The sequence below is a fragment of the Bombus impatiens genome, unplaced genomic scaffold, assembly GCF_000188095.3.
Source record: "Bombus impatiens unplaced genomic scaffold, BIMP_2.2 scf_4012, whole genome shotgun sequence".
Classification (NCBI taxonomy): domain Eukaryota; kingdom Metazoa; phylum Arthropoda; class Insecta; order Hymenoptera; family Apidae; genus Bombus; species Bombus impatiens.
The window spans coordinates 412531-439852 of record NT_180431.1 but is presented as its reverse complement, the minus strand read 5'-3'; the positions used below and the strand labels follow the sequence as shown (position 1 = coordinate 439852).

The window sequence follows — 27322 nt, the reverse complement described above, 5'->3', positions numbered from 1 at the left end:
AAAAATCAAACGAAACGCTGATAGATCGCCGATCGAATCGGCAGAAATATAAATATACGCTGGGACAATGATGGTAGATTAGAATAGCATTTCACGATGAATAGTAAATATACTCATGGTGAAACGATTATTGGCAACGGGAAAATTTACATGGGCAAACCGTTAGTTTCGAGTGGATGAACATCACCAGTCAGAATGACGCCGCCACTGTTCTCCGTTATACATCCAGTTATAAACGAGCTATACGACCTGGAATTAATACGGCCGCAAATTTGTATAAGTTAGAACGATATCGCGGATGACTTTACGTTTAGAAATATAATTGATGATAAAGCTAAGAACGTTGCTCACTGCAGTATTCAAATACTTGTAGATATCGAAGGTAGGTTGTAACGAAAGATTCTGACATTTTGTTAACAATGTGATTAGACTCGACTATCATGATAATCTGAAGAAATATATAGGAATCATTAACATATTTATATCTCGCAGAGATTACTAAATTATTGAGACAGTCAAATATCTATTATATTAATATTAATAAATATCTAATATATTATTAAATATTCAGTGGAACTATGTTTAACGTGTGTTGTACGCCCGAGATGACTATTTTATTTTATAAAATAATTTCCAATTTCATCTTATATAATTTTATATGATAAAGTTTCCCACTAAAATCATGACAATAGCGTTTCGTTACGATACTACCGAAGTTTCAAAATGGTTTACTTGGAATATACACGTAAAAGGTTTCTTTGATAAGCGTTCCAAAAACTTTCGCGAACCACCGTAAGATCTAATAACGAGACAACGGAATAAAACGTAATTAAATTAGAAGATATTATAACAGACGCTAAAGATACTTCGTGTTTGAAATAGAGAATCGTTCTACTGGGTCTAACCAGAGGAATGGAGTTTCTCTGTTACATTTGACCCAGCTAGAAATCGTTCATTAGTTGAGGTTACACGTGGTGGCGAACTTACAGAAATTACAATGACTTTTATGGCTTGATGCCGACCAAAATTTCGCCCATCAATTCGAAACGTTTCCGGCCGTCTGTTTCGCTAACACAGCATAGTTTTGCCGTTGTGAAATAGACGGGGGCACGAGACTGTAAAGAGTCCAGCAATGTAGCACAATAGACGGAATTATACCCTGGTTCGAGTCATAAAATAGATTACAAACAGTTTGCAGAAATGTTTTAGAAGATTGTTACGATAACGTTATAGCATAATGTAACTTAATGTTTTTTATTGTTACGAAATGGTTGAATTATTACCGAATAAAGATAATCCTATAAATAGCGAATAGGAAAAAATATTATATTTCCAAGAGAGAACAAGGTGATTTAATTTTATATGTACGTGCAATTTAATGAATGGATTACGTATAGGAATTGAGTATTGATCACATTGTATATATTGACAGAAACGAGGGAAACAGAGAGAGAACAAGCACAGCTTCGGTTCTTGCCTACACAAGCAAAACAAACAGATTTTTTTTTGAAGCGAAAGTCCTTTCTAGGAAATCCTCGAACCTTGTATACACATTTCAGTTAGGAATACCGTTTAATCTTCCTTTTATAATTAATTCATATTTACATGCCGTTTAATCTTTCTTTTATGAATAATTTAATTCGTATTTTACAGATAAATAGTTTTGTTTATTACCATGGCGAATGAACAATATTTTGTTGTAATTAATTACATATTCAAATTGATAAACGTTTATATATAGTTTAAAAACATATTTCCAGTGAGTCACAAAAAAATCTTTCAGCTACTAAAAATAACCTGTCTTTACGTTGTGCTATCGTCAATATGTAAAGCAGTAAGAATCTAGACGCTTAAAATATAAGAAAATTATGAAGTATAAAACAAAATCTATGATACGCAATTCATTCATTCTTAACGTGTCGCTGCGGATAAGCCATGGCGCGTCCTTGGTTACATCTCGAGAATCGGGTATCGATTGCTTCTCTCGCACGCCGATGAAAAACGAGGGAAAGAAAAGAAAACACACTAGAGCTCGTGCTCCCAGTTCCAACAAACAAACATGTTGCCCCTAACTTTCAACCCCGTTTCTACACGCTGGCAAAGCTTGTACGACAATTCTCTTTAATTCCAAAGCGAAGCACGACGTCAAAACAGTAATTCTACTCGATCTCGAATTCACGGAACTTTCACTATACCGTATCTCTAACGTATCCTCGAATTCGTAAATCTTGCGCTGATCTATGTCACTGCTGTGACATTCGAAAAAAGTGACGTAGAAAATATCGAACGCTCGCAAAGAAACTAAAAAAGTGATTGCTCGACTTACCGACTCGCAGTCCTTGAGAAGAGAAAAATTCGCAGGTAGTGGTGCTACGACTGGAGGTGGTTGGCGGCTACAGGTCGGCGCACCACTAGTCAGGGATCAGCTGATCGATGAATGACAAATCTGATGACTCTACACTCGGTACGGGAAGCGGGCGATTCACCACCGAACACGAAACCCTCACCGAACGAAGATGCGCGGACGACTGACTGCCGCTGCCGTCACGGTGGGGTGTAGCTGTGCGCTGATTCTCCACGGCTTCCCCACTTTCAACCCCATTCTCAATCCCTCCTTGTCGCGCCACTCGACGGCAAGCTCTTTCCTTCCGCCCCTTCCCGAACTCTCTCTTTCTCTTTCTCCTTTCCTCGTGCTACCTATCCCCTATCGGCCTTCCTCTGTTTTCCTTCACCCTTTTGCACCCGTCTTTCATCCTCATTCTTCCTCTTGTTCATCACGTTGCCGTCTTCTTACCGTCCTCTTCCGACATTTCTTCGTTACTTGGCACTTTTTCCAGCGACCCCTTTCTATCTCTCTTCCTTTTGCGTTTGTTAACCGTGTTCGTTAATTTATCTTTGTTCGTATTTCTCTGCTGCTCTTTCTTCTTTCTTGTCTTCCTTGCCTTTTTTTAACTGCAGTTCGAACTTCCTTTGACCATTGACCTTTGCACATCAGCTTCTTCAAACGATCCTTTTGTTACTCTATTTGTTTCTCGATTCTTTGTGTCATTTTATCCTTCCCAGAAAACCAATTTCCCCTACAGGTTTTTTTGGTTACAGACTTCTCTCCCCGAGCCCTCTAACTCCTCCCATATTCCTAATACATCTTCTTATTCGCGTTTATTATTCCTCTTCCGTATTTCTTCAAGAATTCCACTTCCTTTCCATTCTTCCTTCCGTCTTGTAGCGTCGTTGCAATCTTTTCCATTCCTACTTTTCTTACCGATCTCCTCCATCCAACCAAATGCCAGCCTTGTCCCACCAAACAGGATCGCCTCTCTCTACTCTCTTTAAGCTACCCCTCGTCTTTGTTTCCCCGACACGTTTCCCATCTCTCTTCCACTTTCCACCCCCGATACGACTCCCGCTGGTTTCCTCCTTTTCTCACCCAACCAACGTTCTATCCCATTTTCTCCGCCTTCCTTGTTCAATGCCGACAAAGACGCAGGTACCAACCCGTTCGTCGACGAAGTTTGACTGTACGAACGAAACGAAGACGGAAAAACACGAAAGAAGACGTTGGAACGAGTATAATCGAGCTACGGATAAAGCGAAAGCGAGAAGGATAGAAAAAGCGGCGTGCAAATAAACCAGCAGTGGAAAGAAGACAGAGGACGCGCCCGAGGGTGGAAGAACACCGGCGATTTATTGGATCCAAGAGACCAACGATCACCTATATGCCCAGAGAAAAGTTCGGTAGAATTCAAGACGAGATACTTCGGTCGTTGGCTGTCTTGGTAAAAAGAAGAGCACAAGAGAGTGAAAAAAGAGTCGGAAGTGTGAGCCCTACGGTAAAAGGAAAAAGCACAATGAAAGATCAACTCCTCCGGTTTGCCGAGGCTGATTCGAACTCGTTTTCGAGGGATCGATGTCACTCTTGAGTCGCTTCTTCTGTCGGGAAAAGCATCTTTGAAGATCGTTGGTAGAAGTTTGATTAGCCTATTGCAAACGTTTATGTATTTGTAAGCAATTTTTAAATCCAAAAACGTAGAATGTATTTTACAAATATATACAATACAAAAATATATAAAATATATAAAATATAACACGTGGTACAATATTTAGCGAGCGAAGAAAATTTCTACTTGAGTTCCATTTCTTTAGCTGTCTTTATAGAAATATATATTCGAACTTAGTTTATTGACGAGCATGTCGACTTCTGTTTCTTGCAAGCGAGTCAAATAATTTTCAGAAATGTTAGTCAACTCTACTCTGCTAATATATTTTTTGTGTATTTATTATTTTTGAAGTGGTTACTACTTCTAAGAAAACTCTACATCTGGTCTTTTTAGTTTTCTCAAGCACTGAAGCCATCGACAGCGCGTAGACAAAAGACTGCGACGAAGTCAGGCCATAAACAGTAGACAGGCAACGTTGGCTTCGGGGTTTTCAGTTATTGGGTAACACAGCTAGCGTGCGGATCTGGACCAGCTCAAATTGTATTCTTACTTATTACACTTCTATTTAAATATATTTTCTGCCTTACAATTTATCCACGTGTTTTCTCTGTTTACACATCGAATAACCTCCACAATTACAATATTATAGACTAATTTCTTTACAGAAATTGATTTATTATAGAGAGCTGATACAAACCAGCATCGTTACTTTTCGGTATTTTTTCATTCGTAAAGTTCGTCAGTGTAATTCTTGAACAGTTTATTTATTATATCAGATTCAAACCTGCTATATGAAAATACAGTCGTCGGAAGTGGAACTATCGCACAAACCAGAGAAAGGAATGCAGAAGAAAATGTCCAAGGAATACAGAATTTCCTTCACGATTTCTCTGGTATTTCAAGTATCCAATACTTACATGACGCTTAAAGATGTAATCTCCGAAACTAGTATATAAAATCACAATACAATGCTGCGGGAAAATAAAAAATCGTCAGACAAACCACGGGAACGAATATAAGAGTAATATTATATCCACATCTTCGTTATACCAAAAGATAATCGAATCAAGCTGAAATCTGCTATATGGAATAACAATACGATTCTCAAACATAATACTGTCACACAAATCACGATACCACGATGTGTTTTAAAGGCGCTGTTAGATCAAACATCCGATCATCTGAAATCGACAGCTTTCTCTAAGGACTCGATACGTCGCGCGTTTACCTGGCAGTGAAGCAGCCTCTGGAACGCAACTGCCTCTCGCAGCAGCTTTCAATTTGCCCAGGAAATAATTTACGCTTTCCGGTGTGCCGGTTCCACGGAGAAATTTATCGCGAATATGCATGCGCCATTTATGAATATGAATGTGGACTAAATTATTATGCGTTGCGACGGGAAGTAAGTTCAGCGATAGGACTTTCCGCATGTCGGCTAGAAATCGGTCTTCCACTGTGGGTAAAGAAGAAGAAGAACCCCGAACATTTTACTTCCATCAACGCATTCTATACGCTCGACTAACACTTTCCTGCTCGTCCTTGAAACGCGTCTACCGCCAAGTTTCTCTCCAAGTATCTTGAAAATACCTAAGTATCTCTCTCGAGATCGATTTCTTGATCACTTGAGATGTTAGAGCGCAACCAACCAAATGTCGCAAACACACTCTAAAATCATCGGTACTTCTCTATACGTATGAAGATCACGTACATTGTAACGAACCGGTGACCGTTGCTCTGCATCGAATGCCATAACTTTGGGATCCAGTCGTGACAGGCGCGTTAGCAATGATTTAGCGTGCACGGCAGAGAAGCATGGTCGACCACCGTGACGCGCACCGGAAGGAATATCCAGTCGGAAATATCCGACGAACTTGGATATACTGGATAGACTCGGAGAACAGAGTGGTGGCTCCAAACCGTAGTTTCTGCGTCGATTGGATGGAGAAACGTGTGGCGGGGGTGCTACACGGCTGGCAATCTCGTTCGGAGGCCGTTTAATAAACGAAATAAAGCGCGATTGTTCGTCAAAGACGCCGCTGGAGATGGAAAACTTTAATTCCCTTTTCTCTCTTTCTTTTTTCTGTTTCGATCACTCGCCTATGATTTAGTACAACGCGCGAAAAATGGGAATTGCCATGGCAGAGGCAAGCTTTGGAATACGAATTGCTGGCTAAACACCGCAGAAAATCTGATCGTTGCATTCTTTTATTCTAAAAACTGTTATCATCGAAACTTGTTATTTTGCTCAAAGGAATGAATTATTATATTTAATTGATTTCCTTCTTCTTCCTTCTCCATTCCAAGCTTGTGATTTTTTTGGGCCTCACGGACCTCTAACTATTCGCTTACATGTCTCGTTAATCATGCAACGTTTGCCTGTTATGCTATTCAATAGCAATTGCAGTTTGTGGTAACTTGATTTTCACGTGAATACGTCTCGCTATTGAAGCGTACTTGTGAATGGAGGAAATACGTCCTGTACGTGTTAAACGATGACGTGTAACCCGACGTGTTCGACTGTAAAATTTATTAATCGCTCGATGCAACTTGAACGAAACACTGTTCTAACTCTGTTTCTGATATCATTGATTTTGCGGTGATTGATCAACAGTTGTTACATCGGAATTTTATAACAATTTCTTTGCCGAAGCTTCCTCTTTCTTAATAAAATATACGAAAAATTCTAGTCTACTCTCTCAGAACGACCAAAGAAATAAAGGTGTGTGTACATATTTGTACGGAAGATTTGGGCTGAATAATTGCGTGGAGAATAAAAAAAATGGATCAGTGGAGGGAGGATGGGCCAACCAAGTTCAAAAATAGAGCGGTCCACTATCTTGGCCACTCATCTCGCTGGTTTCGTGTCACTGTCCTCGTAATTTATTCATCGTACACCCGTCCATCGTCTTGCTCCGGTCCATTCTATGACGTCACGTTGACCCTTAAACCTCTGACGACCGCCGGTGCCTCGGTCGATTCGAGATTCGCAATTTCCTTTCTACGCGACCAGGGAATTCACCGGAGAATTTAATACGAACCGGCATCAAAGTCCCACCGGTACACTTACATATATCGTAGAGAAAAGAAACGAACGTGTTGTTATTTAAAGCAAGGTAGAACGATCGGGATTCGTGGAAATGGAAAATTTTCCGAAATATTCTCGTCCGAGGAATTTCCAACACGCGATGTTGTATCTCTCTTTTTATACGTATCTCTTTGTTTCATCGTCTCTTCCCTCGTTTCAAATCAAATCAATTTGTCTCAGTGGCCTCGCCGGTATTCATCTCGTGTACCATGACGCGCGCCACTTTGCAATGTAAACGTCACTCGTACGTATCGATGGCGTGGAACAAACGAAGGAAAGGAACGAGAATTGCCACGACGCGACGCTGCGAATTCTCTTAATTCGTTTTCGATTCGGAGGCTGCTCTCGGCTGGCAAGATCTAATTCTATTCCAACGATCGAATCTTTTCATTTGGTTTCCCTCCGAGCTTCAACTCCGTAACTACTTTCACACCTTGGCGCAAAAAAAAAAAAAAGAAAGAGAAGAATTAAACTACATTTCATTCGTGGTTACCAATAAACTTTGTTCAAACACATTCTCAGATTTGCCGAAGAAATCAGATCTCCAAAAAAATTTGTTCAATTTTCAAACTGTTTGCTTTCCGATTTGTGGACACGCGAAAGAGATTTATATAAACTGACGATATAAAACTTTCACGATTCAAAAATTACAAAACTCGCACAAGACTGAAATTTTAAAATTCGCCACGAAAACAACACATTACGCGGGCCCATGCAGAGACCATATTCTGCATATAATTTTCGTTCGGCCGATCACCGCGTTCACGGATAAGTGGTGAACGTACCAATCAACGCCTGTGGAACATGCTCATCCGGTGACATTAGTTTGTCTGCAATTAAAGCGAAATTTCAGGGCAAAAGGGTTCGTCGCGTCCTGTTTCCGAAATGAAACGACGAACCGGGTGCGAAGGCACGGGGACACAATGGGACGTAATGAAACGGTCCTCCTGTTGTAACATATCGGTCGAGGCCAAAAGAAAAGAAATATTTTCGCTGCTTCAGTGCTTGACAAAGTATTGTTGCCATGTCTGCTATGACATGGCTGTACTCGAAGTTTTTCGAGTCGTTAGCACGGATCCAGAACAATATTGATTACCGGTGCTGGTTTGCATTTCGTTCTTGATGACATGTATTTCAATAGCTGTGACGAATGTTCGTTTTCGATGGTGTCCGTTAGAGATGGATCGCGAGATGGAAGCTTTAACTTCGAAGCAATATTGCGCGATTCCAGAAAGCTAGATTTATGACTGCGCGGCTTTGAAAAAATTTCTTTCTCGACAGGGGCGAATATCGAGAATGGTACGTTTCAAATGGAACATCATGCCGGGTCAGAAGTTTTGGTAATATCGAACTTTTCGACAGACTTCCGTGGTCTGTCAACCGACTGGACGAAATATTTCTGATCGTTTAATTTAATGTGCCGTCGCGGTACAATGCAAATTTCGTAAAGTTAGACGAGAGAGTAATGAAGTCACAAATTATATGCAAAATGACGTTAAAGTTGAGTCAACCGGAATTAGTGAGGTTCTCTTTCGCATCAACGAGATGAGTTCATCTCTCTCATTGAATGTCCTTAAAATCTTGCTTGTGCGTCTCTCCCCCCCCCTCTCTCTCTCTCTCTCTCTCTCTCTCTCTCTCTCTCTTCCTCTATCTACTGGTTGAAAATTAATTACTCACTGGTAGGACCTGCAAAAACTCGTACCGTCCATCTATAATCCTATCTTCGTGCGACGGTAATTTATTATCGACTGTCGCTGACAAACGCAGTTTTCAGGCCATATATTGTAATTATGAAAATTAATACAAGTTGCTGGCGAACGTTTCTCATTTGTCCTCGCTTAAAATCATAGTCAAAATCAAGTCCTCGCTTCGTTTCGTGTATGTTTCCGAAGGCATTTGGTTCGCCTTGTGGCAAATAGATGAGAAAGGAAAACAACAAAACTGTAGCGATTTCAATTCCAAGAAAATTATGGAAACGCGTTGGCATCGGAAAAAACATCGAGAAGGTTTCCCGTGTTCTGGTCGGATATAATAACAGAAGGAACGCGAGGGAAAACGCGATACAGATGGAATGTGATATTCGCCTGGAACGTCTGGAAGATGGTGAAAGAAAAATATAACATCCCTGTCAATATTGATTTATTAGGAGAGAGGCAGAGTGTTCAGGAACTTCAACTTTGGTCGCGAATGGCCAACGTCGCCTGAATATCGTCGAACAGTTCATGATAAACGACTATTGATACCAGAGTGATCGTTCTCTTTGAAAAATTTCTAGAATAATACCTCTCGACTTGTCCGCTACTTGAATAAAACGATCGATAATATTAATCTTACGTGATACAACGTTACTTCGAGTAAAAATACTACGCATAATATAAAATAATACACGACTAATAAATCAGAACGAACAATTTGCAATTGGTAAAGTTTTCCGAGGGATTATGTACTGCAGAGATATATCACTTGGAAAGAAACAAGTCACTGACGCGAAAACGATAAAAGAAGAACGAAAGAGAAATCGAGGCAGGAATTTCACCCGGGATACACACTGATGTCCACGTTATCGTTTCCTTAGATTGTGCAACGTGGTTTATCCTGGCCACTAGAAACCTGAACTCACACATTGACTCGCTGCATCTCGACCGGAGATGGAAGAAATCGAAGGGCACCAGGCTGTAATTTCCGGTACGTCCAGCTGAAGTTGAAAAACAAGAAAGAAGAGAGTTTACCGGGGTAACAAATTCCGGATTGTTTCGCTCTCCGTCACCCTGATTGCTCCATTATTTCTCCGGTAGTTCTGTCCTCATTGCTATCTAAGCAGGGGATCACGCTGTCGTGACAAAACTTCATGAACTATATGACGAAACCTTATCAAAGTGTCGTACCTAAAACGTATACAAACAAACAAACATATTGCATAAAATATCTTCGAATCACAGGTGATGGTCAATGTAGGGCGATTGACAGTCGTACTCGTTTCAATGCACTGAAGAATTATCGAATCCAGGTGAGTCTAAATTCGTGAAAAGCATAGAAATCAGATCGTCGAAGTCAAAACCTACCAACAGAGTACAAGAGTTATCGAACTCGTATCACCGTATCAAAGTTGACTCCAAAGCCATTTGAAAACTACCGAAGGTTGTGGAATTCGTGTCAGCAATGTTCCTCTCCTTTGAAAATGAATAAAATTCGGTAAATAAATGACATTAAAATATCTTTCGACTTTTAGAAATGCAAACTAAGCACATTAGTTGGCAATTGGAAAAAAGACCGATGGGCTTCCATCGCCATTTAATTAACCGTTTCTCCGTCAACTACTATCCGAAACTATCTATCCGAAAATCATTAAAAGCTGTTTGCGAGCCAGGTCCGGCCCGCAATTAGATTTTCGCTCGGCCTCTCGTAGGAACACATCCAACCATTCGAAACCTGTAGACGGCTGATTCTGCCGTCACGTTGCACCGGACTAATTAGCGTCGTGTGGCACCGCCTTTGATCCCTGTAAATTGATAATGGCACCGTATCACCCCTTGCCCGTTACCGACAGTGAATTCAATTCTACCTTTTTCGTCCGTTCCCGACCTCGTCCCCCTTCGTCAGCTTGCGCCCCCGTGGCCACGGCCCTGTACTCTTTTCGACGTCAGCCCCAAAGGACCCGAGCTCATACATATACTAGCTAACAGGCCAGTTTTCTATTTTCTTCGCCCTCTGCGTTCGTTCGCAAGCCTCAGCCCCGTTTTCGCGTTCAAAGCTCGTCGACACGTCGTCTCTCTCAAAGCGATTCCCTCCAAAAGAAATCGCTTCCGGCGAATCACGCTCGATCCATCCTTTTTTTCTAGCCCCTTTCTGCTGAAATTTAATTGACCCTTGCCAGTCGATAGAACGAAGAACAAAGGAGTAACATTCGGGTCGTACATTCTATTAGTTATTACCCAGATCTGATCTATGGACTCTGGAGGATAGATTAACTGTCCGGTTAGTGATCTTCGAAATTGATTCTACGTTTCTTCGGTAGGTTATCGAGAGAAGGATTTAGGTGTTCCTCTTGAACGTTAATGACTCCATAGGGGTTGATGTAATTTATTCGCAGGTCATATACTTTGCTTCTGTTTCAAAACGTTATAGCCAACTTTATTTTGAGAAGTTTCAAAGACTTATTCAACTTCGTATCTTTATTGACTTAAGATTTCTTTGGGCTGGCAAGTTCAGCGCCCGAAACTTTATTAAAAAGGATGATGTATTTACAGTGGTTCAAAGGGAAGAGATTAGAGACTTCGTCATCGTGTTAGACTTGGATAATGGAAAGGTAGGATTTACAAATTATTGTTACTTAAATTCCGTAATTAATATAAAAAAAGGTAGACATTATAGTATGAAGTCCTTGTCTGCCCTTCTCTACACACTTTCCTTTCTTTACTTTGCTTTCTATTCTATATCATTCCTTTTTCTCCTTGCTTCTACAGCCTTTGCATCCCCTTTTTCATTTCCTCTTTTCATTCCACCTTCCTCGAATCTTTCGACCTTCCATTATCTTCTAACCTTTCTCATCTCCAGTTTGAAGCGATGAACACATAATGTATATGTATAGCAGCTAATCTTCGTCCGCAAACTTTACGTATCTATGTAAAAATATTTGCAAAAAGATTTTACATATGTATATTTGCCACATGAATCATGACCTTCGCAAGGTTAAATCAAACCAATGTGGAAGTTGAGGCGGAAAATAGAAGTACAAAAGCTAAGCTTGAAGTCTAATAAAACCCAGCCCTGGCAACATCTGGCTCGCGCCTCCCCGAAAATAAAACAGTGACGGATGCTTCCCCCATCTTCTGTCGGTGCATTTCATATGCGCCCGGAAACCTCGTTTCTTCTCACGCTTTCTGCTAGCGTCTCTTTCTTTTTCAACCACTTCTGACGCAGCACTGCGGGTCACTGCAAAATAAAGGGAATAAGAGGAAAAGGGGCACGAAGAAATGAATTCTTACCACATCCCTACCGAGAACACTTGCTCGACGAGTCCCTCCTTGTTATTACTTCTTTGATCTGAAGACGGTGAATCGAGCTCTGCCATCAGAAGGACACTTAAAATAAATTTATCCGGAACACCGCCACCAGCACAGTCTCGATCTTTTTGTGCGGACCTTCCATCTGGCTGAACGAGCAGCGATCGTTTCGATTCAATTGCACCTGAAAGTGAAAATTTCTGTTTAGTAGTGCTCAAAATACCCCATACAACTGTTTATATTATTTTTCATTCGATTCCAAATACAATATCACGTCATCGTTCTTAATAAATCTATTCGTCTCTCCTCGATTCTATTCTTAAACGGAGTTAAAGGAGAAGCAAAGCTGAACCCAGTTTGCACTCATGAACGCTACGAGCATTGTTACAGGGGCATGACTCTTTCAGGCAGCGATACAAGTTTAACTGACAGTGTTTCGCACTGCGTAAAACGCCGAATACAGCTCTCGGGACGGCTCAACTTCCAACTTTCCATCGGGACAAAGTTCCAAGAAGGGCGTCCCTTCTCAACCGCGAAAACTTGCAACTAATTCCCTCCAGGGTGTGTCACCTATACGCGACGAGTAACAGACTGGTGTTGGTATTTTTACATTCCTGAACTATTCAATTTCTACGATACAATCTCTTTTTCAGTGTTCTCCATTTCCTCGAATCGCCAATGATACCAACAAATTGTATCAAGTTGTCCATAGCGATGATTAAAACGAAAAGAGTGGTACAATGGACTTTGCACTGTCGGTCAATGCGAAACGAAACCGTCTGTCGTTACTAGAGCGTGACTACTAGGGTGTCGGCAGAATTAAAAGAACAAACAGAAAGAGAGGAAGAAAGAAGAAGCAACTGGAGATACAGAGCGCAAGAAAAAATGAGTGTCACGACGATGCAGCCTGCTCGTTCCTATTTTTCATTCTCTATGCTCTCGATCAGACTATGCCAGAAGAAAAGAGAAACAAAGACCAAGGTGGTGCTCGTCGAATCACTGAAACGTCTCGCGCGTTTGTTTGATTTCATTCGGAACCAATTGATTTGTTTGCGTCCATTTCCACCCGGGCAACGTTATTTCCACCTATCGAATGTGAAACGCGAAGCGTTCCGTTGAATCGTTCGGAAAACTGAACGCGCTCGTGAGATAAATTCCGACCGTTTACGCCGAGTCTCCACGGTCTCCCCGGACGTTTCCAGGCGAGACGAACTTTACGGTTCACGATCGACGAGGTATCCGACACTGCGGTAGTCGCTTGTTTCGAAAACTTAATTTTCTAACGGTGTATTTACTGTAACCGATTGGAAACGAAAACACAGCTATCGGCTGCGGACGCAAATTTAGAAACAATGGAATATTTTAAGAAATATCTTTATCACAAAGGACGATAATAATGTATTGGGAAATTGTAATAAAACGAATTGATTACTTTGCTTCGTAATTGAAACTGGCGGCGACCACATTAATCAACTTCATAAATTGAAATGCGGAAAAGAGCGATAATGTCGCAAGAATTAGTTTTTTAAAACTTATCTTGAATTTACAACTTTCGAAAACGAAGTAATTTGTTCTAGTTTAACGCTAATTATGTGGACAAATGAAACGATGTAGTTGATCTCAGTTTTCCTTCTGAGAGATTGAAAACTATCCTACGATGAATACTTATGGGAAGCATTGCTATCATACTATGTACAATATGTATTATACATCAACAATGCAAATAAATAACAATCTATAATTATGTCTCTATCTCGATAATTAACTTCTATTTTCGATAATATAATTAACTTATATTTGTATTTAATAATCGTAAAAACCAAAAATCTGTAATTCGACATTTTCCATTTTGCTTGTCTCGTTCTATAAATCTTCGACCTGAGAAATGCCAATTTTCTCGCGAACAACAGAACAGAATTTAGCATATTTCTTATTTACCAATTCGATGCACTACTACGCCGCGAATAATATTAAACATGGTTGCAAAACCTTCCTCAAGGGGATGAGGCACGCACTTAGAACCACACATTAGGGGTGAAAAGCAGCTCGAGGCTTTACTCCCCCACCCCTTATGCTGAACGTCGCGTCGACCGGAGAACCTTTACCTATGAAGCAGATGGAAGGAATGCTCGAAAGCAAAGCGCGAAAGCAAATCTCTACAAACGATAGATGCATTTGCAGAACGACGTAGTTGCAGCCTTCGAGGGATTAAATGGCGGCACGAACAAACTCATGGAAATTCACACGTGGAAGCTTAATTTTCGGCAAGATGGTAGAATTCACTATGGTGATTACCGTAGAATTCATACGGAATATGTGATAAGGAACTGGTAGAACTGTCAATATAGAGATTGAATAATGAAATGAAGCTATTCGAGGGGAATCGTGTACAGTAATAATGTTACATAATGTTACACAAAGTTTCCTCCAAAGCATCTTTAAATCGCTATACCGTAGTATATCAACAAGAGAAAATATTTTACTCCAGGATTGACTACATAAGAATTTATTGATGTAGTCAGTTCGACCATATTTTGTAAAATGATATTTTCTACCTCTATTACTAATCTTTGTTCCTCGAAGGATATTCGTTGGTAATTTATGATGATGAAAGTTATTTCAAGTTATTTCGAAACCCAGAAGATAATTCCAAAAGGAACTGTTTCAAAAATATACCAGCTCCGATCCCGAGTAGCCGCTAAATAGAAACAGAGTTGATGTAATTTGCATATACTGAGTCATATAAAATGATCAGTAATATTTTTTAAAAAAAGGAGAAATATACCTATTATTTACCCATTTAAATGAATTATTTATTAATTCAATGTATGTCCGCATAATAAATGTATTCTGGTGAAACGAAACGATCAAGGAAAGGGCTGACGAAGGAGTTATAGTATGAAGCTTCATTTATATCAGCTATAAAACATTTTATTGCTTAATTAATCGGTTATTCTCTGGCATAAATCACCGTAAAAATCAAATATCGCTAAAAACTATCTAAGTCACAGTAGAATTAATTGCATTGTCACAGATAGCACCACAAAAACGGTCGGAACGGTAATATATTAAATGGCATTAAAGATAAAATGCATGATCTTCCAAATCACTTTTTGCAACCATGCCCATACGCAATTACGTTTCTTTTTTTCTTATACTAGTAAGTAAAATCGTAGTTCATTTTCTTTCCTCCTCCGCCTCTCTCTCTCTCTCTCTCTCTCTTTCTCTTAAGATTGCAAGGAAGGAAAGTAAATAAACGATAAAAATTAAGTATCGTGAAAGTATTCGCTCGCAAGAGATCCATTGCACGCGTGGTTATTGGCCAATTAAAATTAACATTTCTTTTTCAGTCTCATAACAACGTAATAGTCAATACGATTGCTATTATCACGAAAATTAACTTCGCAAAAACAATTCACCGTATTCCGTTCTTAATTAATAATTGATCCCATAATGGTATTGATTGTCAGCAAGACCTGGCATGAGGTTCCTCAGTCTTTCTTAGAAGCAACCTTTTATTATATGCACTCATTCCTCAGCTTCGATCGTAAGATCTTCCCGCTCGCATTCTTCGGTATCTCATTTATGAAGGTAACTCCTCCTGAAATTATTACAAATTCACGTTCGATTACCTTACATTATCGATCAGGTAAATAAGAACTACAATATTAAATGAAATTTGTATCGTAAAAAAAACAATCAAAAACAGATAGATTAATATAATATATATAAAGATGATAGATTAATAGAATATATATAAAAAATTTTACGATACTATTTAACTATTTTAAAGAACTTACTTTATGTACTGGAAAATTTACATAATGTAACAGGAAAAAGATAGATGTATTCATTGGTACGTTAATCGTTTTTATATACAGAACATGACATCATAGATTACATTCGCATTAAACGTAAACTGAAAAACTTTACCTCGCAGCTGTTTGTATTCTGACACTTTGCTTTTAATGAAATCTTTAATGTCATCCTCAGTCACTTTTGACCCTTTCGTCGTCACTACGAAAGCTTTCGGTATCTCACCGCATCTTTCGTCCGGCACACCGATCACAGCTGCTTCCTGGATGTCTGGATGCGATCTTAATACAGCTTCCATTTCAGCTGGTGGTACCTGACGCAAAATTTTAAATCGATAAAGAAATGAGATTTGAAAGATAAACAAATTGGTGTTTTTTATGAAGAAATAAACGCTTAAGAACATACTAATAGAAGAATGTACTAATAAAGTTTGTATCGTACAGAAAACATGCGACGCGACGTATGACTCAATACTTTGACCCTGGGAGATCGAAAGAATTAGTAAAATGCAATACGCTTTACATAACTATAAAAACGTAACTGGTCATACATCAATGTTTAATTGGAAAATTCCTACGAATATTTTTATAGAATACCTATTAATAAGAATATATATATATATATTACAATTTATAATTACTGCATTTATCGCTGCATATTATAATTAATACTATGTAATTATATCGAAAAATGCAGTTATTCGATTATCAAAATTACATAGGCGACAAAGTAAAAGTTCTGTAATACAACCAACTTAATATTGTTTACGAGTTCCATACATTTTATACACAAAAGTGTGTTTGATAGTACATATGAATAATGATAAATGGTAGTACTCGGATTTTTCGACACAGTCACAGAATTGAGTGAAATAAAAATTAAGTCATGTTAGCGTTACCATAGTCATATATCTTTTCTTATCTACATGAAGAATGATTGATATGTATGAGTATGGGATGAGTGGAAAATAAATTTAATTGAAGCTTTTTGCGAATATCTCGGAAACTAGTGACATGGATAGGGAAAAGTTGTTCAGAATGATGATCTCGATAACATATTTCAAACTTATTAGAATAGGATTACCACGTAAGGAAGACTGATATATTATCTACTAATTCTATGAATGGAGGTGTCATTCACCTGAAATCCTTTAACTTTGATTAACTCCTTCATTCTATCCGTGATAAAGAAATTGGAGTCTTTGTCATAGTAAGCAATGTCCCCGGTTTTCAGCCAGCCATTCTCGACTATCATTTCGTTCGTGGCACTTTCATTGTTTAAGTAACCTTTCATAACGTGAGGCCCCCTGACCCATATTTCACCGACTTGACCTTGTTCAGAAATATCTTCATTCGTACTTGGATCGACTAGTCGTACCTCGCAACCAACAATGTTTCTTCCGACACTTCCTGGTTTCGAATCACCTACATCCAAGGTAACAACTGGCGAGGTCTCCGTCAATCCATATCCTTGTTGAAAGAAATTAAGCAAATGATAAATATTTTTTAGATTTTGTCAAAAGAAGTTCAACTTTAATGAAGCACGAAAGATTGGAGAATAGAAATTTTAGGAATAGAGTTAAAATCTTACCTTGACAGAGTTTCAACTGATCAGGGCTTAACTGATACTTTTGATAGAAATTTTCTACATCCGTCTGTGATAACGGAGCCGCACCACTGATAAAGTGATGCATGCTTTCGTAAACCTGTTTCTTTATATATGTACAAGCGTTCAAGAACAGAAGTATCGGTGGGACTATGTAAAGACCCGTCACCTGTGAAATAAAGTACTCTTGAAAACATTCCTGAAACATATCCTGCTAAATAAAAGATATACTCCAACAGAATTCTCACCTTGTGTTTCATTAAAACACTAATAAATAGTTCCGGCGTGAACTTGGGAACAGTTATTAATTTTGCACCGGAAGCGATACGCGGTAACACCATGCCGTTTAACCCGAAAATATGGAAGAAAGGTAATATTAAAGGTAATACTTCTTGGAAGTCGGCTGCAAAAATAATTAACCTCGTCAATGATGCTCGATATTAAACGAACGAATAAGTTTACGATACTAAGATGATAAGTAATAATAAACGATAATAAACGATGCTTACCCGTTGTAGTTTGCCACATTTTTTCTTCGCACGTCTGTTCCACCATTTGCATGTTACTGACTAAATTATTATGCGTCAACATCACCCCTTTTGGTAAGCCTGTCGTTCCACTGGAGAATGGTAAAACAGCCAAATCGTTTGGAGACATTTGGTAACTGGTTATAGGCGGTAACGTTTTGCCACGTGCAATGAGATCCTATAAAAGTTTCGTTATCTTGAGCCAATGTTCAACTCGTACCGATTATACCAAATGGTTTCACGCCTACGAATTCGAATTCAATCAATTTATCCGAGGTGCTCGACACTATGATCAATTTTAGTTCTCACCTTAAACGGCACGGTACCATCGGGAATAGGTCCGCTACCATCCTCGATAACCACCAAGTGTCCTCCAGATGCGAGGATATCTCTCGAAGCTTGGAGTACGATCGGTGCAATTTCTGCCACTGTAATGACCGCCTTCGCGTTGGCAATCTTCAGTTGCCTCTTTATTTCATCTGTTTAGTAATAGAAAATAATTGGCAATGATTTGCAGAAACAGAACAGGAACAGAATTGCTAATGAAATTATGTTGATTAATTCTTTTTTTTCACTTATCGAATAATTTAATATGCAAATACATTTTACTGCATATGCATACTTATTTAAATATACTAGCGCAAATGTATATTAAGTAGTTAACTTATTGCCGAATCAGTAATGGATTCAACTCACCAGACGTATAGGTAGGATTCACTGTAGTAACAATAAGATCGGCTTCTAGGATACCGATAGTACCTAAAATCGCTTCCGGATAATTGGGCGATATCAAAGCCACTACGTCGCCCTTTCTCAAACCCATATTTATCAAACTTCTTCCGATATAATTAGTCGCATCCTTCGCTTCGCTGTACGTATACTTCCTTCCGGTCACCGAGCATTCCTAATATAGTAACATCGATTGCATTAGAGTCATCGAATTAGCATAGAAAATTACTATTTGCGTCATTTTGGAATATGTAGCTACTAAAAATTATCTTAATCAGCAACTGTTGTAGCTATGTTGTAACAATTAAAAATCGTTTGATTTAACTTGATTTCTATGATCATACTCGTATTACGTATTTGCATACAATATTAGTAATCTTAAAATTTATTCGTATGCAACGAACGTAAGAATGTAAGCGCGCACAAGCTACGCTCTTTAAGAGTTACTCGTGCTTATCGCATTTAATTATTATCATCGCTCCCACCGACGACTGTTGTGACTTATAACAGTAACAAAGAAATTGTTCCATCCTTTCACAACTGCTCTAATAAAGAGGGGAAAAAAAGAAATTGTAATAATTTGTTTATAACATTACCAGCGCAATATTGTTAGCGAATTTCGTAGCATTTTTCCAGATGTATTCCTGAACAAGCATCTCGGAGGGCGTGAACTCGCCGAACGGCGACAAGAAAATCTTTTTTCCATTTTCATCCTCCATGATCTTCTGTCGCGCCTGTGTAGAAGTGTGTCTCGCGAACTGGTTTGCAACTTTCGTCCCGCTTTCCGATATCTGGCTTAGTCTTCGAGTGCAACGAAAAATTTGCCTGACTCCCGTCATTATTTCCACGCAATATTTTATCCTAATCTTCCAATAATTTATTAATAGTTCAATAGTAACACTTTAACGAACTCTTAGCAGTTTATGGGATCACGTCGAACGGGTACGCTCTGGAAAAGAGATAAAAACGATGACAGTTGAATCGTATAAAAATGATTTTTTAGCTATGGGAATAACGTGTGCCGAGTAAGGCACACGCGATTTAATGTGGGTCAACTGATTTGACGCTAAGAGGAACGAAGACGCAGAACGTTGAGAGCAGAAATACATACAACAACAATATACATCGCGTAAACATCTAGATCGAGATCTTACAATTATACGAAACGATTACAGAAGTTAATAAAATTTTAATCCCGAACGAACAACATAATCTTTTCCTGGTAATCCATTTGTTCATGATCATCAAGCTTCTTCCAGGAAGTCCTTAGAGGTGTGAGATGTCAACAATAATGTATAAATAATTGTGCCAATTTGTTGATTGCATTACCATATACCGATAGAACAAGTTACACTGCGACGAACAGACCGAATGGTAATGTCTGTAAGAATGTCTGTGGAATAACAAACGGGCTACGTTTATCAGTAGATTGAATTGTTTGCGCCGGATCAAAAGAATCTGAATCAATAGAACGACAAACTGCCAGTGAAGAATAAGTAGAAGATCAAAGTACAACATGGTTATCGACATTAACACACCTCGTCTAGATGTTATCTTATTCTCAGCCATACGTAAATATAGCGGCTTCTTCGTATATTATCGCGGTAAGTCGAGGAACAGTCTACCAAATGACTTGCAGTTGTCGACTATGACTCTGCTTCATTCAACGTTGTCTTACATAATAAATTGCTACCATCGAAGAAAGCTATTATTTATGAATTTTGTATGTCACAGTATTAAACCAGATATTAATGAGCGCTCAATTTGTTCGTAAACAAGCTCTCGGAGAATCAAAGATGTTATCATTGGTATCGTATCATATATCGCATCAGCTGAAACAGATTGTGTAATAAATCGATGTTAAATATTTCGATCGAGAGACCATTGAACTTTCTGAAAAGTACGAATAATCCTGCGCCGTCTGAAGCTTCTACACCTACGCATTTGGAACGCCAGATGGTGCTTTGGCCTCGAATAACATTTTGCGATAGCTTCCTGAGGATGAACGTTCGTTCGTTAGGCATTGGCGGCGACTCAGACAGACAGAGATTTAGTTTTCGCTGTTTCACGTTTACTATTCGTTACGAGCAATAGCAAACTTACGATATCACGATGTTGAGCCTCTTATAAACCCACGAAACGTTGCCTTCGCGACGAATGCAAGTACGCGATAAACATCTGTTTATGTCAAATACATTCGAAACACTTGATCGACCGTAAATCAAAATTATTCGAAAATAGGTACTGTCTAACTTTCGATCTATGATCTCGACGCAGAACTAAGCGTGTTTATAATTTCCATCGATTGATCGATTTTTACTCGGCTGACCTGTTGCATAGGAAAATCAAATTTCTGATTTTATTTACTTTTATGCAAATAAAATTGCAAACCGGTTTTGATATAGTGAATATCTGTTGTTTCGATATTGATGGCGATCGATTAAGAAAGGGACGATCCAGCGTCGATAAAATACACTTGTCAAATAGAGAAAAACGTAGGAAAACGTGCAAACCTTGATGATCTTGAATACACGGTGCAAATGTTAGTGCGTAGCCGTAGGACTCGAGTCGTTGTTTTCCACTTAGACGTGATGTACTTGAGAAAGTCGCAATACCACGAACCGACGAACGACACAGAACTGGCGAAGCTTACTCAACTAACTGACTTTCACTGACAGACTACGAGTTTCTGTTGCAAACCATTTAACTTCTGCCCGCCTGTAGATACGCCATTCCCCCACCCAACACTCTAGCAGAGGAGGCGTGTACAGGGATGGTTATTTGTATGCGAAAACTATAATGACGCTTTCACGAACGACTGTATTTTCGGTACACTCTGCTCGATTGTAAGTAATTGATTCTGTCATTATGATAATATCCACAACGCGGATACGTGTGTTCACGAACATCGATTAATGTTCTTCCCGCTTTAGACGATGATTTAAATGCAATAACATTTGGTCGATTAGTTCGAGACAGGCCTACTATTTATTGTTGGACTGATAAATAAATATCAGGTTCCTCTTATCGTTCTGACAATTATACCCTAGCTATATTCTTATGAATATTCACGTTAGATTGAAAATATTTATGTTAAGACATATAAAATAGTAGAAATATATCCACATCATACTCGTGGATATATAAATTACTCAGAGTGTTTATTACAATATTCATGTATTTTATGTATTTCATGTATTAGACTGTATTTCTTAAACTACATCCCTTGCGTCTACAGAAAACATGAATTTACTTTGAGACATGGAGCCTGCATATATTGTATACAATACTTGTTACACTTTGGTCAGTGTTACATAATCAAAACGAACTGATCTTACCATTCGCATTATATAACTACACTCCTGTGGAATATAAAGGAGCTAAACATCGTGGTATGGCGCTGTACGAAATTGTCAAGGGAAGAATAAGAAGAAAATTCACGTCGGTATTTCCGACGGTTTGAACGATACAGAGACCAACTTGGATTTTGTATCTAAAAACGTCTCCCCTCTTGCCATCTGGTGACGGGATTCCGACCTTTTAGCGCTTTATCGTTCGTTGACAAAACGAACACCCTATAGGTGATCCTTAGGCAAATAAGCTTGATACATTTATTTATGAATATAAGACAAAGCAATTTGATTGCTAATTCAACAGCATCTAAACGTCGATGACCTGGTAATGTTACGTTAATCGATGAGAATCACATTTTTTCATTGTTTCAACGTCGTCTGTATTTAACTCCAACTATTGCACCCGGCACATTGTCGAGGGGTCGATGCGTCGGCGCGTCGTCATCGACGCCGACTCCAACGTTACGTCCAGGTCCGTACGACAAGTGTTGTGAAACACGTGTCAAGAAATGTGAAATATCATTCATAATTATATCTACTGTATCTACATGTCAAATTCTTAATCGCAAGTCATTTCACCTATAAGCACATCAACTAACGTTACAATGCACGAATATGTCATTTAAAAGCGAAAGCAAACTACTCTAAAATCTTCGTTACTCCAGGCACTCACGAAGGTCTACTTACATAAAACGAATAAGCTATTCGAATATATGTCTTGATAAAATATTTGACCGCGAAATAAATTCATTTGGTTAGCGGTGAGTTAACTAGTCAAACAATTAAGCGCCCCACGAGAGTTCATCCCTGTTCGCAAAGGCAACGACGCCATGTCGACGTTCACCCCTATAGCATGGCCTCGTTGCAACCCCCGTTACGTCCCCAGTTGACCGTGAACCGCGACGAGCAAGTATATTGAGAAACGGGATATTCGTGTTATTCGTCGCAACGCTAGATCATCGTCGAGCACCAGGTCACTGTCGCTAAGCGAGTCTGTGCTATGAATGAAGACCCAACCTTTTCATTTCGAGGTAATTATAAAAAGAATCGGCCTAACTGACGTGTTTGTATCGACAGACGGAATGGTCATCGTCTATCCGTCACGTCAGCAAGATTGCGTCATTACAAATCAATTTTTTCCACTTTTCGTGTCGTAGCTTTTGAGATCGTATAGTCGCGGGTGATCGGTTCTTATCGAGATAGCGTCGTACGGAACGGAGAAATGATAACTAATGAGATCAGAGTGCGTGAAAATTTTTCCTTCCATGCAGTTTGTACAGCTAACGGTCGCTTTACACGATCGTATAAATATTCCATGAGAAACACGAGCAGAAAGACGTCACGAATATAGACTAATAGATAGTACAGTATTGAAAAAATTACGGCACTATGGACGTGCTGTTGTCGAGTACTACTTAGTAAACTTTAGTAAACCTCCGAATAAACGAACGACAATAATTTACGACGACGTTGTTCATTCGAACGCAAGGAGAAAGAATGAATAAGTGAAGGAATAAGTGTGTATTTTGCGTTTCGCAGGTCTTGGTAGTGTTACTCTTATCCGTAATCCCCTGGCCAGGACCCAGCGTGTTTAAAATATCATGCCCCCGCGATCGGGCGTCCGTGGTGAGGAGGATAGTTCAGAAGGTAAAGAAAATTTGCAAAATGTCCATTTGTAGTAACTTTGTCGCCGTGGAAAATCTTTCAACTTTCTCGAGGTTTCAGAGATGGATGCCAATTCTGAAGAGACATCAAGTAGAGCTGCCTCTGGAGTGCCCGTTCCACGAAAGTCGAGATATTTTTCGACCACAGCAAAAGGCGAAACACCAACACAGACCGTCACAATGGACCTGCGGTCTGTGTGGCAAATCCTTCTACGCAGAGAAACACTTGGATGCCCACTTCGATAACAGACACAAAAGCAATGTTAACACGGTACGTTTTCCATCTTTCGATTCGCTCGAGTAAATATAATTTGTTCGAGATATAGAGTGTAGAATTGGAGATGTCACGAGTCGTTTAGAAAGCCTCGTTTCTTTCAAAATTGCCATTCCGTTAGAATAATTGCCATAATTGTAATTATAAATATATACTCTTATAACGGGATAATAAAGGAGGGATATGCTTCTAGAGAAAAACATCGTGTAAACTTCATCGATTTTATGAGACACCTCCCATTTTCCACCTGGCACAGAAAATCTATCGACACTCCTTCGCAACGCACACAAATAACTTCAAATACGGTAAGACCAGTTGCCAAGTGTGTCAATTATAAATGAAACTGTTGGAGGCTAGGCGGAAGACGCGGTGTGCCTCGCGGATTACTGCGACATCATGAGATGCGACGTGCTTGGAAACCGTGATTTCGAAAATTCCCTGGTGGACGACGAGACTGGCCACCACAGCACGGATATACAAGTCTGGAAAGAGAACACGGAGCAACGTCACACATCTGTGATGCCTTGTGAGTCGCGAGGCAGTTTCTCGGGGACGTATCCGGTGGAGAAAGCCTGCACTATTCCTGGTGGTGGAGCTGTCACCAACATTCAGCAATATTGTCATCGAGAGGACAGCGGGGCTTTAGAGAATCATCGTTTGCCAGGAACTGCATACCACGTCGAAATCGCTGGTCCGGATAACAGGAGTAACGCCTGCGACAACGGCGAAGAGGACGAAGACGAAGAAGACGAGGACGATGAAGAGAATCTCGTGGAAGCGGCGTTGCCAGCCGTCGACAAGAAAAGACGTAAGGGGTTGCACCTGAGGAAGTTGAAGGCCAACTGCAAGCCGGAGGAGCTGCAGAAGCTGAAGTTGCAATGCGAAGTTAGTTGACTTCGTGGGAAGATTGTAGAAAATTTTTTAAATGAAGGGTCTGATTTATCTCTTGGAAATCATCTCGATGAAACCTCGATAAGATCTAGGAATAGTCGAACGATACGAATAAGTGGACGACTTCCTTGGTTCTATAAGACAATATCTGCTCGTGAGAGAAATAGTATATCTTTCATTGCCATATGAATTCACGAACGGCCGATTTCTCTGTCCTCTATGCAACTCGAAGATTACAGATCGGTGTTTGAGTATGTAAGATTATCGTTCTAGTGACTGTTGTATTGTCCTTGGAAGCTTTAGGCATTACAAAACGCTTTGGCATTACTTAAGTATTGTTTCGAATAATCTCGTAAATATAGATACCTTTCTTCCTTGTAGCGCATTTGAGAGAGGATTAATCACTTCCTGGCCTCATTTGTCGTTCCATTTGTCTTAAAATGACTAATCACTATTTTACTTGAGTCACGTAAACTTTCCAAATCCGAAGAAGTATCACGAGTATCATGAGTATTAACGCAATCTTCCGTATAATACGTAGACTAAAAGCACGGTTAATGAGGAAATAAAAAGTGTAGTAACGAATTATGGCATAGGATGAAATAACAAGCACGTATCATAAATATCGTATTCTTTTATGTCACGAATATTATTATTATTTGAATGATGTTAACAGGTACTGATCCGCGATTGCATCGCTGGACTCTTGACGAATCTTTCGGTACGAGATTTCCAGGAAATGGAAGGTATGCCGTTCGATCAATTTGTTAGACGTCTTATCGACAAATTGGATTTCCAATTTTTATCATTCTCCTTCTTTCTAGGTGAGTTGAATCGCGCGATATGCTGGTACCTTAGCTGCGACAGGTATTGGGAAGACACGAAAAAACAACAGAGGCACACACCTTGGTACCTGTTAAGCATTTTTCTGCTCGTTCTGTCTTTGTCCATTTACGCGTGCTACTACATTATTTGGGTGCTGTTCAAGTACGTACGTTGAAACATATTTACACATAACAATATCGCCCCGCGATTTATCACCGTTCGCGTGTGTATAAAAACAGCGATAAGAGAATTTATCAGCACGACGACTGTCGTCACATATGCAGCTAGGCAGATCTAATTAAAGATTCAACACGATACAAATATGTCAAATGTTTACAACAATGATAAGTCACATACTCTTTTCGTAACTTTGTTTGAAATCGTTCCAAAATTCGATATTAAAAATTACACATATGTATATCTACGTAGAATTAAACTTAAGATATTAACGAACGGCTTGGATAAAAGTGCAAATATAAATCTTTCTTTTTATGCACGTAAATGTTTAGACGTTCGAAGATTTACATTGTGTTTACACCGAAGAACCTGATAGTATAGAAAAAATAACATCCGAAATCATTTTTACAATTCAAACACACGAAGGCGTCATTAATCCCATAAATTCTACTTAAGATACCAGATATCAATATTCCCACTCGAAACGTATTATATATTTTTAACCAAAGATATCATTCATCTTATCGAAATGTAGTACATACATTTTATTTATCCTCGTCAATTACCATGATTCATCACCAAAACACCAATCTTTCAGTTCAGCAGAAGAAGACAGGTTGGATGGAACGGGAAGCTTAGATGGAGATCTAACGGCTACGTCCTCGTTACACGATCAGAGTGGTCCTGGCGACAGTAGAACCAGTGGCAGAAGAAAAGGTGAGCCAGGGGACGATAACCTGCCTTCGAACGAAGAAATGCCCGATCATTATATATACGTAACCTATCCACCCGAGCTAAAGCAGCGATTACTGGACAGGTAAATAAGATGAGAAAATATGAAACAAGTATGGGACATTGGTATCGAAATCGTACAGTGATCTTCCTGGTTGCAGCTGCTACAATAGAACCACTCGACTATAAAGTCAAAGAGGTAGGAGAAGGGTGGACAAAGATTCGTTCGGAAGTACGAGAACAGCTCGCTCGGTATCACGAGTCGGTCCCACGGCAAAACACCTTCTTCCTTATTTTTTCCCCCCTCTCTTAATCTTCGTGTTTTGTATACCAACCGTGAGAATAAATTGCAAGACGTACACGAGAAAAGAATTTGTTGTCAATACCTCTGTTCGCGTTATTTATATTTCGTTTTACTAAACTATCAACGTATGCCAAAGCTTTATACTTAAGATAATATTTTATCGAATCGTAATTTATATAATTTGTTTCTTCAAGTGCATTACACAAAGAGAACATACTTCTCTGTTTAAAAAATTCGTTGAATGATATTTTTATTGTTATCTCAGCAACGCTGCGGCGATCTGGTCGGCCGAGGAATGCAGTTTATAGTTTTATCTATAAACAGTTTCGCGAGCCTACGATAACCAGTTCGCTTATAGCAAACTATGCTCATGTTTCCTTCGACCATCACACGTCTAGA

General features: G+C 39.3%; 2 protein-coding genes across 3 annotated transcripts; one reads left to right on the top strand and one right to left on the bottom strand.

Moving 5' to 3' along the window:
* Positions 1–14940: 14940 nt before the first annotated feature.
* On the bottom strand, positions 14941–21399 carry LOC100742455 (4-coumarate--CoA ligase 1). The gene is made up of 10 exons (XM_003494818.3): positions 21217–21399; positions 19300–19652; positions 18671–18878; positions 18284–18453; positions 17957–18152; positions 17696–17850; positions 17433–17616; positions 16983–17311; positions 15960–16155; positions 14941–15627 (listed from the first exon to the last, which is right to left on the bottom strand). Exons 2-10 carry the CDS (start codon positions 19540–19542, stop codon positions 15545–15547), a joined length of 1764 nt encoding a protein of 587 aa, XP_003494866.1. The 5' UTR covers positions 19543–19652; positions 21217–21399; the 3' UTR covers positions 14941–15544.
* A 1460-nt stretch (positions 21400–22859) lies between these two features.
* LOC100742329 lies at positions 22860–26988 on the top strand. 2 transcript variants are annotated; one of them, XM_012393685.3, is made up of 8 exons: positions 22860–23087; positions 23596–23703; positions 23782–23991; positions 24352–24879; positions 25562–25631; positions 25710–25872; positions 26486–26704; positions 26763–26988. In XM_012393685.3, the coding sequence occupies exons 1-8, from the start codon at positions 23061–23063 to the stop codon at positions 26806–26808; spliced, it is 1371 nt and encodes a 456-aa protein (XP_012249108.1). In that variant the 5' UTR covers positions 22860–23060; the 3' UTR covers positions 26809–26988. The 2 variants fall into 2 exon arrangements, with proteins under 2 accessions (XP_012249108.1, XP_003494865.1); XM_003494817.4 differs by having other exon boundaries at positions 22862–23087; positions 26781–26988.
* The last annotated feature ends 334 nt before the right edge of the window (positions 26989–27322 follow it).

Coding starts and splice junctions, on each gene's coding strand:
- LOC100742455 (XM_003494818.3), bottom strand. CDS start 19,542: ATGACGGGAGTCAGGCAAATTTTTCGTTGCACTCGAAGACTAAGCCAG. Junction 17,851..17,956: donor AATGTGGCAAACTACAACGG/GTAAGCATCGTT, acceptor TTATTTTTGCAG/CCGACTTCCAAGAAGTATTA. Junction 15,628..15,959: donor AGAATACAAACAGCTGCGAG/GTAAAGTTTTTC, acceptor TAATAATTTCAG/GAGGAGTTACCTTCATAAAT.
- LOC100742329 (XM_012393685.3), top strand. CDS start 23,061: ATGAAGACCCAACCTTTTCATTTCGAG. Junction 25,632..25,709: donor AGATTTCCAGGAAATGGAAG/GTATGCCGTTCG, acceptor CCTTCTTTCTAG/GTGAGTTGAATCGCGCGATA. Junction 25,873..26,485: donor ATTATTTGGGTGCTGTTCAA/GTACGTACGTTG, acceptor CCAATCTTTCAG/TTCAGCAGAAGAAGACAGGT.